The sequence below is a fragment of the Camarhynchus parvulus genome, chromosome 1, assembly GCF_901933205.1.
Source record: "Camarhynchus parvulus chromosome 1, STF_HiC, whole genome shotgun sequence".
Taxonomy (NCBI): Eukaryota; Metazoa; Chordata; class Aves; order Passeriformes; family Thraupidae; genus Camarhynchus; species Camarhynchus parvulus.
Window position 1 is genome coordinate 60,174,045 of NC_044571.1, and position 15,284 is coordinate 60,189,328.

General features: G+C 38.6%; 1 protein-coding gene across 1 annotated transcript in view; it reads right to left on the bottom strand.

Annotated features, from left to right (window-relative positions):
• Positions 1-4,676: 4,676 nt before the first annotated feature.
• The window catches only part of EPSTI1 (epithelial stromal interaction 1), a 48,843-nt gene continuing 38,235 nt past the window's right edge, over positions 4,677-15,284 (bottom strand). Inside the window, exons 8-11 of the mRNA XM_030956002.1 lie at positions 14,566-14,649; positions 11,756-11,829; positions 9,766-9,863; positions 4,677-4,710 (exon numbers count right to left, since the gene is read on the bottom strand). Of these exons, the coding sequence (XP_030811862.1) occupies positions 9,776-9,863; positions 11,756-11,829; positions 14,566-14,649 (246 nt within the window). The 3' untranslated portion in view covers positions 4,677-4,710; positions 9,766-9,775. The remainder of the gene's footprint in view (positions 4,711-9,765; positions 9,864-11,755; positions 11,830-14,565; positions 14,650-15,284) is intronic.

Below are 15,284 nucleotides of genomic sequence, written 5' to 3' on the forward strand. Positions count from 1 at the left end.
TGATGGGGGGCAGAGTCATGGCATGTAACAGAGTCATGGCCACAGCAGTAACATCCAGCTCCTGGAACAGAAATGCCACGTTACCTTCTCATTTCACACGAATTTCTATTCTTTTGCATAAAACAGAAGAGTCAACATAGCCTGGGTGCTGAGAACTGCTCTAAAGAACCCGGTGGTTAAAATGTTCTCCAAGACAGGAGACAGGGATTTGAATTTCTTGATACAGAAGCGTGAACTGAACATTGATGAATACCATAAAATGTAAGTTATGGATTAACTCCCTTTCTAGTAGTTTATAATATTCTGCCTTAGTGTCTGAGTAGTGGGGCACATGCCAAAAAGAAGATACAGTTACACCAAATCCCCTTGCATCAAAGGCTTTCTTCAAATATGGATTATTTTTAAAATAAAAGCTGAACAAAACCTGTAAATTGAACGAAGCAGTCCAAATTCTGCACATTAAGAAAAATAAGAGTCTCAGGAGCAGAAAACCATAATTTACCAAGCAAATGCTTAAGAAAATTCATTAACAGTCTTATGAAACTTGGTAAGTTTCATAAAGTCAGGGAGATATTTTTAAAAGTAGGATAGATAAACCCCTGGAACAACTCTTGGCTACATAACAGAGAATCAGGCTTGTAAGTCCTTAAATAAATGTTACATTTCTTCATAGGAAGGTAGTTTCTGATTTAGGCAGACCATAAAATCTAAACATAGGACTCTTGCTGTCAAGTTATATTGGAATTCAGAATAGTTGATCATAATGATTCAGTCAGTTTGTTAAAATGAATTTGACTCAGCAATAAAAAAGCAAGGGGATTTCCTCTTGCAACTTCCAGACACACGCAACTCCCTGCTGGAAGTTTTTTTTTCTAAAATAAACAAGGAGATCATCAGTGCAAATTATTTTGCAACAAAAACAATTTAAAAACAAAACGAAACAAAACCACCAAACTCTCCATCTACTGTTATGCAGAAATAAAATCTGGTTTTATGCAATAGTACAAAGACAATTCGTTTGGTTTGTGTAAGTCATAACTAGAGAAACTACTTGAGTTTGAAAACCTTTATCAAATGTTTATTCTAGCAAGTAGATAGAAAAGATGCCCAGCTATCAGTTCCTAACTCTCGACAAACCTGAAGCTGTTTTCCCTCTCTTCCACCAGGTAATTTCATTATTATGCCCTCAAAGAGATGTCATAACATCCTTTTGCTCTCAACCTTACAGTTTGGGCAGGGTATGTATGTATGGAGGTGGTAATTCTGAGATACTGGAAGCTTTCCAACAGGATAAGAACTGCTTTTTTCCAGACATCCTGCTAACATCAATTTGTGGATGGATGTAACTTCTTATCATCTCCATTGCAGGGCATGGCTGTCAAAGACACTTCCTGGGCCACTGTTCATATAGATTTGTTTGCTCTGTTCAGAAAGATAGGGGAGGGAAGATTCTGATATTTCTCCATTAAAAGGGCTGGAATGGTTAATGTCTGAAATAGTTTGTAGACAGCATTTCAAAAAGGAGATTGAAAGGCTGGATAAAGGGACGCACTTTGAAGACAGCCAAAAGGAAGCAAGAAAGCTTAATGGAAGAGGTTATTCAAGGTGACCTGCCATCACTGCTCCTGAATGTGAAAGTAGGTTAATAAAAAGTTCTTTTTCATTGGATACAGAAACATAGCAGCACAGACTGAACTTCAGCTTGTTGGGGACAATGGTGACTTCCCCTCCCACTCAGCCTTTGGGTTCACTGCTTCAAAATGACCACCTACAAGTGTGAGTCCCATTAGAGTACAACACCAGGGTCTGACTACAGCAAAGACATTTCCTTTGAAAAATATGTATATGCATGTATATATTGCCCACTCTGCAGATGTTTAGCCCCAGGCCTAATATCTACCAAAAGGAGGCCAGGTGAGGGATTTCTTGGAGGGAGAGGTAAATTTAATTTCCAAAGAAGAAGTCCAAATGCACAGCCAAATGCCACTTGCTATACAGATCACTGTGTAGGTATGGAAAGATCTTCCCAGGAATTTTTACCTAAAGAAAGGCTAAGCCAGAAAATACTGCTAAATCTCCAGCATTCCCTATGAACATCAGCTAGCTAGCAGTATGAGAGATCTGAGTAATTGTTTGAGCCAAAGACTGCTACAGAATGTCCCACAGGGGACAGCAAACATCGCAACATCAAAAAAACCTTCAGGTGACTCATTATGAAGTTTCCATATTGCAAGGGTGATGGAAAAATATCATGGTATGCCTGCATGCTGAACAAAATTGTTCTGGAGACCTTTAACTTGGCCTAAGACATACTTGCAAATGTCACAGATATTTTTTCTTTTCATGGTTTATGTAATATGTGCTGTGAACTCTTCTTTTACATTAGAAGTACCTTGGTCATATATGATGACTTTTAGAAAGTATTTAAAGGTTGTCATCTGTCTCAGAGACAGGGAGACACAAATTAAATTCCACTGGACTAGAGGGACAAAGAAAAGCAGGAAACTGAAGCTAATGGAGTAGTGCTCCCCACTCCTGTAACAGAAGTTACCATGGTAAAACAGACAAAGAGAAAAGACACTGCATTATATCACAAAAGATGTGAAGAGATCAAATACATTTCAGTTCTATTTCAAGCTTTATTTCTTTCTTTCATGTTATGTATTATTCTAAGAACTTATTTAAAAGATACTGTCTACAATGCACATTTTTCTTCTTGAGTGTCTGCTACTGAGTACAAGAGAAAAATAATTTCACAAAACTTCCACAAGAACAAACAGAAAACAAACAAACGAAAAAAACCCCAGCAACATTCCTCCTTCTCTTCCCAAAAACCCCCTCTCTACCTGCTTTTTTAGGTTGTCTCTGAAATGGCTTTTTTTCTGGGTAAAGAGCAGCAAGTAAACACAGATATTACTGCAGTTTCCGCAGTCACTTGTGTCTTCTTTTCCAGAGATCATGAAGACTGGGATAATTACATTCTCTATGAGGCAAAACAATTTATGAAAAAAAAATTACACATATTCTTATTAAAAATTTAATAGGACTTTCATAATCAGCTGTTTCAAATACGTATGCATGAATAATGACAGCTAGAAACCAGTCTCTGCAGATTGCTCATGAAGAGGGTGTGCAGCTGAAGTCAGGGCAAGAAAAGAATCACAATAAAGAGCAGTTTCTTGGAGCTTTTATGAAGTCAGGCCAGATAAAAGTGAATATTTCTACAATACCCTGTAACAAGAGGGAGAAAAAAGAATTAAAATTTATCTTTTACAACAAAAACAAAATTCAAAGTCAACTTCTCAAGGATTAATTCCACTGGAAAATAAAGTCTTCCCTTTCTTCCAACAGGTTTTAGTTTTTAATTATGTAAAGCCTTCATGAAGGGATTTCTATATTTTTATAAATTTAATCCACAAAATGTCCTAATTATCTGCAGACATATTAGTACCTCTTTGAACAATATATTGACATAGCAGGCTGAAATGTGTTTTCAGAACAACAGAAAAACAAGGCTTAAAATACACCCATCCATATTTCTTTTACAGTTCATATGTAAATACATTATTGTTATTATACCAATAACAAAGGATCCAATGTGTTGAAGTCCTTCAGCTGTCCACAGCTTATAAAACATAGGAGAACTGTGGACTGCAAAAAATAGCCATTTCTGCCCCTCCAGGGAATTGCCTTTATCTACACATTGTCATTTCTTGAGTGAAATTGAGTAAATTTTTAATAAAAATTTTATTTCTCATAAAACTGAAAAGACAACTCATGGGACGCCAACAATATTATTTAGATACTGTCTTCAGAATAAAGCCCTGCTGTAAAAATACTAACAGAACTGTTGGAGTAGCAAATGATTAAGAAAGTCTCATATCTAGATCTGTGGGAGAAGGGTTAGAAGCAAGGGGTTTTTAAAAGTTTGATTATTTCAAATTCTTTTTCGTAAAATGCAAGGTCTCAAAAAAAAATAGTTACGTCAAACCCATCTCCTAAGGAACAAAAAATCTTTGTCAGTTCCTGAATTTGCTTCAAAAGTTTCCAACCCTGGGAAAAAAGGCTCTGCAGACATAGTTGTATCAGAATTGAGAACTAGAGTAGGGATCCCCTTTCAGAAAGGAGCACAGATGCAGTGAGTCTTAAGAAAAGGACATTTTAAAGCAGAGGGCCTGATTTCTCTGATTCAGTAGTGGTGTTTTACTGACAGCCTCCACTGATATGCATAGTCTCCCTTTTAGTTCATGAAAAATAGTTGGAGGAACACAGCCCACAACAGTATCCCTTTCACTTAAGAACACTGAAAGTTTACTAAGTCACCTCCTGCACTCCCAGCCACATTTCTCAGCTGTTCAGCTTTATCTAGGCACAGTCTATGAGGCAGAGAACATGGCTGTAGTGAAGTTTTAGCCTAAATATCAAGGCACTCCCAGAAGATGACTTCAATGCCATCATCAGCTCTTCTTACCTGCAATTCTTTACAAAAATCATGTTTCAGATTAGATATGTGCCATTGCATGACCCCCAAACACAGAGTTGGAATGCATTTCTTTTAAGATCCCTTCTCATATTGTTTCAAAATTAAACTACAAAAAATGTCATCATGAAATGTCAAATTCAAAACTAAATTAATACTGACATTGGTCCTAAAAAGAAAAAATCCATTATTCCCACCTTGCTACTCCTTTATTCCAAGTAGTTTGACTCCTGTATAAAAATAAAAAATGCATTAGTACAGTACAATGTAAAATGTGCAATACAATCACATATTCATGCAAGGAATTATGGTTATCTAGTTGTGTGGTGCTTTCTTGATTATTTGAAGTCATTTTGAAATTCCACTTAAAATAACAACAAATCCTTCCCCAAGATTCCAGTCCTAGAAAGAAACATCTTTGATTGGAACTCTAAATAAATAGCAGGATGTATTGACTGAAGAGATAAACATATCTTTCTTCTGCTGAGAAAAAAAAATCCACAAGTATTTCAAATATCTTCAGATTCTTCAATCCTTAACCCCACATAATTTGAAAGAGTGAGAAGTTTCTTCTGTTCCTGCCCAGACTGCCACTATTTTCATTTAGGATTCTCAAAGCAAAGAATGATTGAGCTCAAGATCAAGGCAGGGGAAACAAATCTGCACATGATGTCTGACAGCCTTGCCAGAGCTAAGTCACTAAACTGAGCTATAGCCTGCCTGGACTGCTCATCTGAGGTCCCTTTATTGATGCTGATACTTCTGCTAAGTAGTTTCTATATTTTCTACCAGGAAAGACAAGCATGTTACTTTCAGTAAAAAGAAAAAAACCCAACAAGCAAGAAAACAACCAGCTTTAGGAAAAAAATTAATAAGCTTTTCAACTCAGATTGTACATAGATGAACCAAGTTAAAGCTAAGTTAGCAAATCACATTATTCATTTAAACAAATGTAACTATTGTGGATTGCATTCTGGAACCTTCTTAAACAAATAATCTTTTCTCAATATTCCCATGTTAAGTAAAAGCCTTTTGCTTGTTCTGGGAAAGCAGCATTTTCAGTGCAACTTGATCCTTCTGAAAGTATATTAAAGACAGATTGTTTACAAAAACCTGTGACATGCATGCTGGCCTTGTGACTTCAGGGGCCTTTGAGCTGTGGCTTTTTTTGCTGTGCAACAGTAAACTTCATGACTTGTTCCCTCTTCAACCGGTCACAAACAGCACAAATCAAGTGCTGGTTGAGACTCCAAAGAAACTTTCCCATGGGTCATGCTGCAAGAACTAAACAAAATGCAGACTCACAAACCATGTTTATTCAAAATAGTTTTATCCGTAAATCATATTTCCTCAAAACAATTTTATCCAACATCTTATTGAGTTCCTGTTCTGCACATGGGAAAGGAAGAGAATGGGGTTTCCTGTCCCACTACACGTGTGTATTCAGGCCATAGTTGCTTTGCACAGCAAATATCTAGAATTATGCATCCACTGAAAGAGCAGAGTCAGCACTCAAGGGAGCGTTTCTCATTCTTATGCATCACACTGGATATAGTGGAGACATGAGACAGGAAGATGTAATATGTCACTTTGCCTTCTGGATTCTGGGTTTGCTATGGCTCAGAGAGTTTCAGCCAGACAACAAACATTTCATTAAAGAGGAGACCTATAAATTTCATATGTTCACAATGTGACCTCCCCCACTTACAGAATAAACAAAAGGGTACTCGACAGTGTCCCATTTTCATGCAAAACATTAACAAGGTCTCTGTTACAGGCTTGCCATGAATTAGCTTTTGGTCTCTGCAAATCCTTACATATTTGGATATGGGCAAATCTCACGAGGCATTGAATAACAAAATGTGCAACTGTTTAAAAGTTATTCTTTTGTAACAACAAAAGTGCTTTACTGATCATTTGTGCCAAAACAGTGAACAAATACTGTCTCAGTTCTAAGTCCCAGATGAATCACGATTAAATTAGGAAGCAATTCTTTACTGTGAGGGTGGTGAAGCACTGGAGCAGGTTGCCCAGAAAAGCTGCGGACGCCCCATCCCTGGAAGTGCTGAAGGCCAAGTTGGCTGGAGCTCTGAGCAACCTGATCTCGTGGAAGGTGTCCCTGCCTGTAGCAGGCAGGTTGGAACTAGATGATCTTTAAGGTCCCTTCCCCAAACCACTCTGTGATTCCATTATATGATCTTATTTATTAAACTTGGATATTGAAAGGACAACGGTAATTTTCTTATCCTCTCATCTTGAAAGGTTTATCCTTATGCCAAAGGCAGTGCAAAGGGCATTAGAACTTTCTTGATAGCATACAGCAAGACTCTGGGCTTTCTCAAGGGTGCAGTACCTCACAGATAGAAGGGGAACTTCATTATGTTGCTTCACCACTAAAAACGGAAACTACAAAGCCACCCAGAGAGTGCCCTGGCATTTATAATCAAAAAAGCAGGAAAAATTACAGTCATGAAGATCCTTCTTGATATAACAGCTTATAAATATTCCTAATAAAACACAAAATGTCTGAAGGGGATTTGAATTAATGAAAACTAATTTCCTATTGCTTAGGGGACAATTGGACAATGTAACTGCTCTCCTGCCCTCTTCCCAGACATACACAATATATTCAGCCTCCTCCCCTTTTCTCCATGTCATTTGTGATATCCATGTCCCTTTTTGAATCCCCTGGCCCCCAGGAAACCAGGGCAGAGTTGCAGCTGCTCTGGAGCTGTGCCCACGCTGATCCGCCAGAGGGCTGCAGTCAAACAATGCAGAGAATGCACCACCCCTCAGAGTGGGCACTGTTTTAGGCTGTCTCCTATGCTAGTCACTGCTTTTCACAAAACACACAGAAATTTAATTATCTCTGAGACTTATAATCCCTTTCAAATTTAGCTAAGATTGGCCAGCAGCTGGGAAATCTTATTACATGCACACAGACAGCGTCATCGTACAAACTTCATTTCTTTAGGAAACCAAGCTAATAGAACCAACAGTGAAAAATAGAGTAGGTACATCAACACTAGAGCACAACATTCAGTTTCTGTTAAGTGTGAAGTTGTCATGACTGTAAAGAGTGCAAACGAGGAAAAGAATACAAGAGGGAAAGAAAACAAATATTTCCTCTTTGGTGCCACTGCACAGATGGAATAGGCTCAAAAATTACCTTCAGGTCTTTACTTTGGGAACTTTTTTACCTTCTTTTAATCTTAGTATATAGTCTGACCTGTTTCAGTCAGCTTCCTTGTAATGTAAAATGCCAGGCTGCAGACTACATGACCCGTAAGCCCTGCCTGGAGTTCAGTTCTTTTTTTTTTCAATCCCAAAGGAAAGGAGAAGAATCTTGGTATAACCAAAGACACTAATATTGCTGCCTCTAGCCTATCTTTTGAGAGATTATTTTTCTTTCTTGTACTTCTTACCAATACCCATTTTTTTAATTCCTATCCATTATGACATATTCTTTCATATTTTAATATTTTCCTTCTCTGTTTAGTCTTCAAATCTCATGTTATAACATAAAGGAAAAATAGATCTAGCATCACCCAGCAGAAGGCAGGCTCTTTGGGAGTCATTAAGTAAATAACAGAGTGGGACATTTATCACTTCCATACATGGGGTTTTATTGCATTTGTATTGATGAATTATTTGAATTTATATATTAAAAAAAACTCCTCACATAGTCATCTGTTGTTAAAACTGTGCCTGGTCTGAGCACACTCATTTGGTGGTACCAACACTCACCCTGTGAAAGAGAGTGTGTGCATCTGGCTAAAGGCAAACCCCTGCCACCTCTGCAGACAATGGCAAGGTTTCCAGGGGGGAAGGCAGGTGCTCTGATGGGGATACTCGAGTAAGATGTTGGGGATCTTGGCTGTGTCACACATTTTCCTTGGAGTTTATCAGGAAACAGTACACAAATGGGGATAAAAGACTCAAAGTGCCCTTGTTGTCTTTGTTAACCAGGCACTCTCCAGCAGACTTTATCTTTTGCATTTTCTTTGCATCAGGTGGCTGTGTCCTGCCTGCAGTCTCTAATTCTGCTATCTGCAGACATGCTGTCCTTCAGGAGGTGGCTCAGGCCTGCCATACACTGTGCTCTCTTACTCACACTCTTTAACTAGCCTGGACATGTGTAACTTGGCTTCCATCAGCTTCTGGACTGCCTGACATGCTTTGTGTTTCAGATCAGCAAAGCTGCTAATGTCTGCTCACAGACCTGATGGGAGCTTGAGCTGGCAGGTCCTGTCTCCTCTCACCAAGACCAAGAACCACTACAAGGCTCCTGGGCCCTAGGCTTGTCCAAAGCTTGTAGTGATGAAGACAACCTTTTCCCACTTCCAGTACATGGAAAATTCCAGTAGCTAGAATATCTGCTTTTCAACCATGCCTTGACTTTGGAGATGCTTGAACCGAACTCTTCCTGGTATTCACTTGTTAACATACACACCCTCACCAACAAATCCAATTCAAGCTTTTATATTTTATAAACACGTTTCTCTACACTGTCACACACACTAAATTCTCTTAGACTCTCATAATTTTGCTTCTCAGTCTTCCTAACTCTACCATTCCTGTCCCAGGGTCCTTTCATCAACAGAATTTCAGCCTAGTGGAAAATTTCATGATGGGGAATACATATAATTACTTTTTTTTTTTTACACTGAAAAGTGCAATTCTAAACAACAGTCACATTATTGTCTCATTAGGACAGTTGAAAAAATGAATTTATGTTTAATAGATTACAGCCAAGATATCTTTTCTTCAAAGAATCCTTACAAATACTGATTTTAAATGAAATGTAGTTGAGCCTTCTTTGAAATAATTTTATATAGGTAAAAAATGAACAGCTGTACCTGGAAAGATATAGGTAGATAGATAGCTACAGATATAGAGAAGGGATTTTTTTCCTCCACTTCAATTCCATATTAAAATATTTATAGCATATCCAAGCACTTTTCATTTAAAGACTTTTAAAAAATCCCTAATGATTTCACTATCCTTGTTCTGAACTTAAGGAAGTACCTTGGATGTGGCTCCTTGCAGTGAGTACCTCACAAAGTCACTGAGTTCTGCTGCAACAGCAGCTGTTTCTCCCTCCTGTCATTTGAAAAGCTAATATTTTAAACAGAATTTCTTCTTGAAAGGTATTAAGGACAGCCAGCCAGGGCTGTAAGTTCTGTCAGGCAGGCTAAACACACACAGACACACAACAGTGTCTGGAGAAAAATTCAACATTTGAACAATCTCATTGCTTCTCCATTCTGTACCAAAAAACTTACCAAGGTGCCATTATTGAGGTAGTCCAGTATATCCAGGGTGGTAGATGTTATTAGGCTGTGTTTTGTTCTGGAGTCGGTCCAGGAAAGCATTATTTACCCTTAAAGTACAATAAAAAATGAATAATGATGGAAGACAGCTGAGAAGTTCACAAACTACTGAAATTCAACATTCTGTGAGTGGCTCTCCCTTCCCATCTGTTCAGTGCCCATTTTCCTGTATTTTTCAAGCCTGTGCTGCATAACCATGGATGGGCATGAGATCAGGTGGACTTAATTTTCAATTCACCAGATGCATCCTTATCCTGGGATCAGCCTGTTGGGATTAAGAGGCACACCTTGGCTGCTGTTCATAATGCACCAAAATTTTCCATAGAAAGATGACCTGTGTACCACCACCCACCTTTTTAGGGAGGTTACATATTTTGACAAGTCACCTTAGGTAATTTTTCAGCCTTCAGTGCAGAAGGCAAATTTCTAGAAGTACTGATTTCCTAATAAAAACTGGAAGAACACACTTAAGCTTGGAGACAATTTATGCAGCTGACAACTTTCTCTTCCATCCAGCTGTGATTCTAGCATTTTCTTGCACTGCTCTATCAATCTGGAAACCATGGACACATACACAGTTTTCCTCAATCTGTTTTAAATATTTTCACATTGGGATTGTTCAGCATGGAGAAGAGAAGCCTGTGGGATGACTTTATAGCAGCCTTTCAGTATCTAAAGTAGGCTACAAAAGAAATGGAGAGGGACTTTTTACAAGGGCATGTGATAAAGGACAAGGGAGAATGGCTTTAGACTGAAAGGGGGTAGATTTAGATTGGATATTAGGAAGAAATTCTTCACTATGAGGCTGCTGAGGCACTGGCACAAGTTGCCCAGAGAAGCTGTGGATGCCCCATCCCTGGCAGTGTTCCAGGCCAGGCTGGATGGGGTTTTGAGCAACCTGGTGTAGTAGAAGGTGTCCCTGCCCATGTCAGGGAGCTTGGAGCTAGATGACCTTTAAGGTCCCTTCCAACCCAAATCATTCTGTGATTCTCTGGAAAACTGTGTATTATTCTCCTTGATTACTGCTTAGGACTGACATACATGCTTAGACATGACTGTTGTTGTAATGTTTTACAATGTGTTGGTAAGAATGAGATAAAAAGGAAAATACTGGGTTATTTCTCTCTATGTGTATGAGATGGACTGAATCAAAAATCCTTCATTAACTTCAACGGTAATTTTTTCAATGTCTTTGCTAGAGAAAAAAAAGAAATGAAAGCAGTCTGAAGAGTGGCTGCTTACAGAAGTAGGCAATTTTTTTATATTTACATAATTATTTAAAAAAATAACAATTAATAAACAAATGTTGTTTTTACTTTTGAGCCTGAGCATTGTTTCTTTTTATCAGCAGAACACAAGGCTGAATAAAGCTGTGCTTCAGGATAATGAAAAGTCAGTTAAATGACAGAAGTGGAAGATGAGAAGTGTGGAGCACAGAGAGCAGTGGGGCAGAGCCTGGGGCACAAAGAAATGCAGCTGCAGAAGGCCTTGCTGCACTGCAGGTTCCATTTGAATCGATACCAAGTCCCAGCTCTGCCTGCTGACCTCAGAGACAGTCAGCCACAAGATGCACCATGGACAAAGTAGACTTTTCTAAAAGAAATAAAAATACAGATATAAAAATATATAGATATGTAGGTTCATATACAGATACACAGATAAAGTGTGTATCATCCGTAACACTATTAATTGCTTCTACTCTATGCTGTGTCCTATGCTGATAGGACAAATAAAGTGAGAAAGGCACTCTGGGTCATTCTGCATGCAGCACGCAGCTGTAATCATGGATATTAGTGCCTCATTTGAAAGCAAAGCTAAACCAGAGATGAGGTCAGGGATCCTCATTGCAATAGTGTTCTGAAGCATGAGTGCCTGCAATTTTGAGGCCCTTTCCAGGTGGAAATTCAATTCCAGTGTATTTTGCATTTTTTTTGCAACTTACCTCCTCTGTTCATTTTTTAGTGTTCTTGTCCTGGTTTCCTCCTCCTGCTTTTGTTTAAATTCCAATAATTCAGCCTGGCAATGATAAAAGTGAAAAACAAATAAACAAATAAACTAACTTACTTTTAATTAACATACTTATGCTGCAAACCCTAATAATTCCATATCATAACATCAGCTAAAGTCAGAACTTCTCTCAGCAGTATTTCCCTTATGTGACAGCACTATGTTAAAAACAGAGCTGGTTTTTCTGTTCGGCATGTGGATAACTTTTAGTTTGTGCCTTGAAAAGTGGTAAGTTACAGGATTCTGACATTTACTGTCCTACATTTAAGGGGAATGCCAGACACCAGTCTGCTTCCCCTTGTCCCAAAACACAGATTTGAATTTCCCAGTGGGTCAGAGGGGGATGAAAGTTAAAGTGAGGAGCAGACACAGCTGTCATGCGCACAGAGTAAGAAGGAGAAATGTCCTTCACCTCCTGCCTCTGCAGAGCGAAGCAGAAGATGAGATCTGGGCCATGTGATGTGGTGGGTCACCTCCAGCTCCCTGGGGCTCCCTTCAGGGTGAGGAGGGAAAATGGAGCTTGTTGAAAATGGTGTGGTGGGAACATATACAAGCCCCCAGCATTGCAGCAGACTACCAGCCTTATGTAGTATTAAGGTGTATAAACAGTGTCAAAGCGAATTCTTTTCAGAGGAGAGTTTGCTCATGCAATTTTAGCCAAAACTGTGAAGGAAACACAGCTGGCATGACTCTGGTCTGTATGTGTGCTTGTTTGTCCAGCTCCTTCTGCCTGCAACCCACCTAAGAGGTTGCAGATCTTTCTGCAAAGGAGATTTGGGTTTGCAGAGCAAGGGGGAAGGCATAGGAACAGACCCATCTTTTATATTTTCCATAGCAACTGCACAGCAGTAGGAATAGAATCTAAAATAAAATGATGTACTTAGATAAAAGCTTCAATAACTGAATGAAACCACATGACCACTTTTTTTTTTAAAATCAATTTAAGTGGAACATTAAGTAAAAACTATGCAATAAATGTATGGAGAAAATCAATAACTGAGAATGTGTTGTGTATCAATATTTGTCTAGCCCTAAAAGAAGAAACAGGATTAAGAAATAAAAAAGCCAACCTCAATTTTCACTATTTTAAATAACTATTCAACCTGAAAATTAAAACTCAGTATCTGACTTTCCAATATGCCGACTCCTCTCTTGGAGTAATGTTCTGAAATATATTGTGTGTACATGATGCAGTGTTCAAAGTGTACTGAAAATTTCTAAATCAAGCAATACATACTAAAACCTGCTCTGAAGAAAAAAAGGGAAGTGACAATACATACACATTTTATAGCTACACTGTGCTAGGAGGTACACACAAGACAGAATTCACAATTACTTTAATAAATATTAGTTTGAAGTAGAAACGAGCCAACATATATCTGAGGGACAATTATTGGAGCCCTTAAAATCCATATTATTTACAGTGGGTTTGTAAGTAGTCCATTACTCTGCACAATAGGTAGCAGCAACTGTAAAGGCAAGGAGACCTTGGAACCACATAGCAAACAAGAGCAGCCTTAGAAGCAGCCAACACCTCCTTAGCAACCCATGGAAATTGCTGAAGAGTCTACAGGTCTACACAAGTCCCTTAAACCAAACACATGAATTCGGGGCTTGCTAATTTACACCTGTAGTCATTTTCTCTTTGGAAGTATCTATGTACAGACTACAACAGGAATCAGCCTTACACCCATCCAGGCTGGCTTTCAAAAATTTTTCCTATGTATAGGTTCTGGGAATAAGCATATACCTGATGGGATAGCAATGAAGAGACTCTCTTTTGCCCCACCTTTTTTCCCCAGTATTATAGTTACTAGAATACTATGAAATGAGGACACATCCCTAACATGTAAAGAAAGATATCAGTGACAGGGAATGAGCAACTTCTCTGGTTCTGGAAGAAACTCAGTGTATGGAATTTGTTGTGCTAAAATTCTCCCGCCGTGGAAGTAGCTTAACATAAATTTGGATGTTAGTAACAGCAGAGGCACAGCAAGTGGCTCAGGACTTGCTCACATATTTTCAAGTGATTTGCTAGATTTTCAAGTGCTGCCCTCCCTGTACTTTCACAGTCAAACCTGTAGCCAAGACAGGTAACTTTGCAGAGTGCCATCACCTTTGGTAGGTGGACTTAATGTGGATATGGTACCCAAATCTATACCAGAGGGACTACACATTTCAGGCAATGCATGATGCATATGCAGAATATGGAGTTCAAGGTTGCATTTATGGTATGCCTGCTTTTTAGACAATTCAAAACTCTTTAGTTAGGTAGTCAGCAAGGGCACAGAGAGGCATGCTATAATTAAGAGGAAATCTGAGCGTTTCCACATTCCCATTTGAAAAAGCAGGGCCCATGGCCCTCAATTTTCTAGAAAGAGACAATTCAGAAAGATCATCCTTAATTCCTCAGTAAGACTTCTGCCTGCAAGAGAGTAAACTGCTTTCCTTAGCCTATGAAATCGGTTGCCATGGTCAAAAAGGCCTCTGCACAATTATTCAACTGAAGAGGTGAAAAGGAGCTCATTTTCCAGATGCAAACAGCCTTGAACTCAGAAGATAATTGCCCTGTCCCTGTTCAAATTTTACAGCTTGACTCATCTCTCTCACAATATTTGAAAACAGTGACTGAATCACTTTTGCTAAAGAGAAGCTCTGTGCGTAGGCTACAAGTAATCAGTGTATTTAATAGGTTTCACAGCATGCAAAAATGATACAATATGTAAACTGTTAATGTATAATTACCTTCCTCTGTTGTTCTTGCCTCATTTCCTCTAATCTTCTGTTTTCATCCTCTCGAAGAGCTTGCTTATAAGCATGGCTTCTTTTCTATTGTTCAGCAGAAAATAAAAATATATTAGTATGGTGAGAGCAGGGCCAAACTCCCAAACCTTATTCTCAAATTGTTATATGGGTAATTAACAAACACAAATGGTCGAATGATTCCAGTTATTTAAGAAACAGATTAATCTCAAGACTAGAATTTAAACAAGAAGTGGCCTAGAGCCTCTCAGTCATTCAGTTTGGTTGAATGTCCACCTGTGCATCACACCCAGGTAGTCACAGCAAGTGCTATTCTCTGTCCCAGTGACAACCATAAAGATATCCTGAGCAGTCAGAAAACACAGTCAGCATATATGCTAGTGAGATGGGGTATTCTGGGAAGAAAGAAAAGTAATGAAAATATTACCAAGATTAAAAAGCAGAATGGAGGCCTTGTAACAGAGGGAACACAAGATTTTTCTTGTGGAGGTAGGGCAACAGGAGAGATCAAACCTGCTATTATTTGTGAGGCATCAAGAAAATTGAAAATGTGAACTACACATCATGAATAATGTAATAACTGTGCAATAGGTTTTCATTACAATAACTAGCCTTGGTCTTTCACAAGTTGCAAGTGTTTGCAAAAAGCCAACCTACAATTAGGGTCTTAGAGGATCCTTAGGATGTAGACTGGAGCTTCT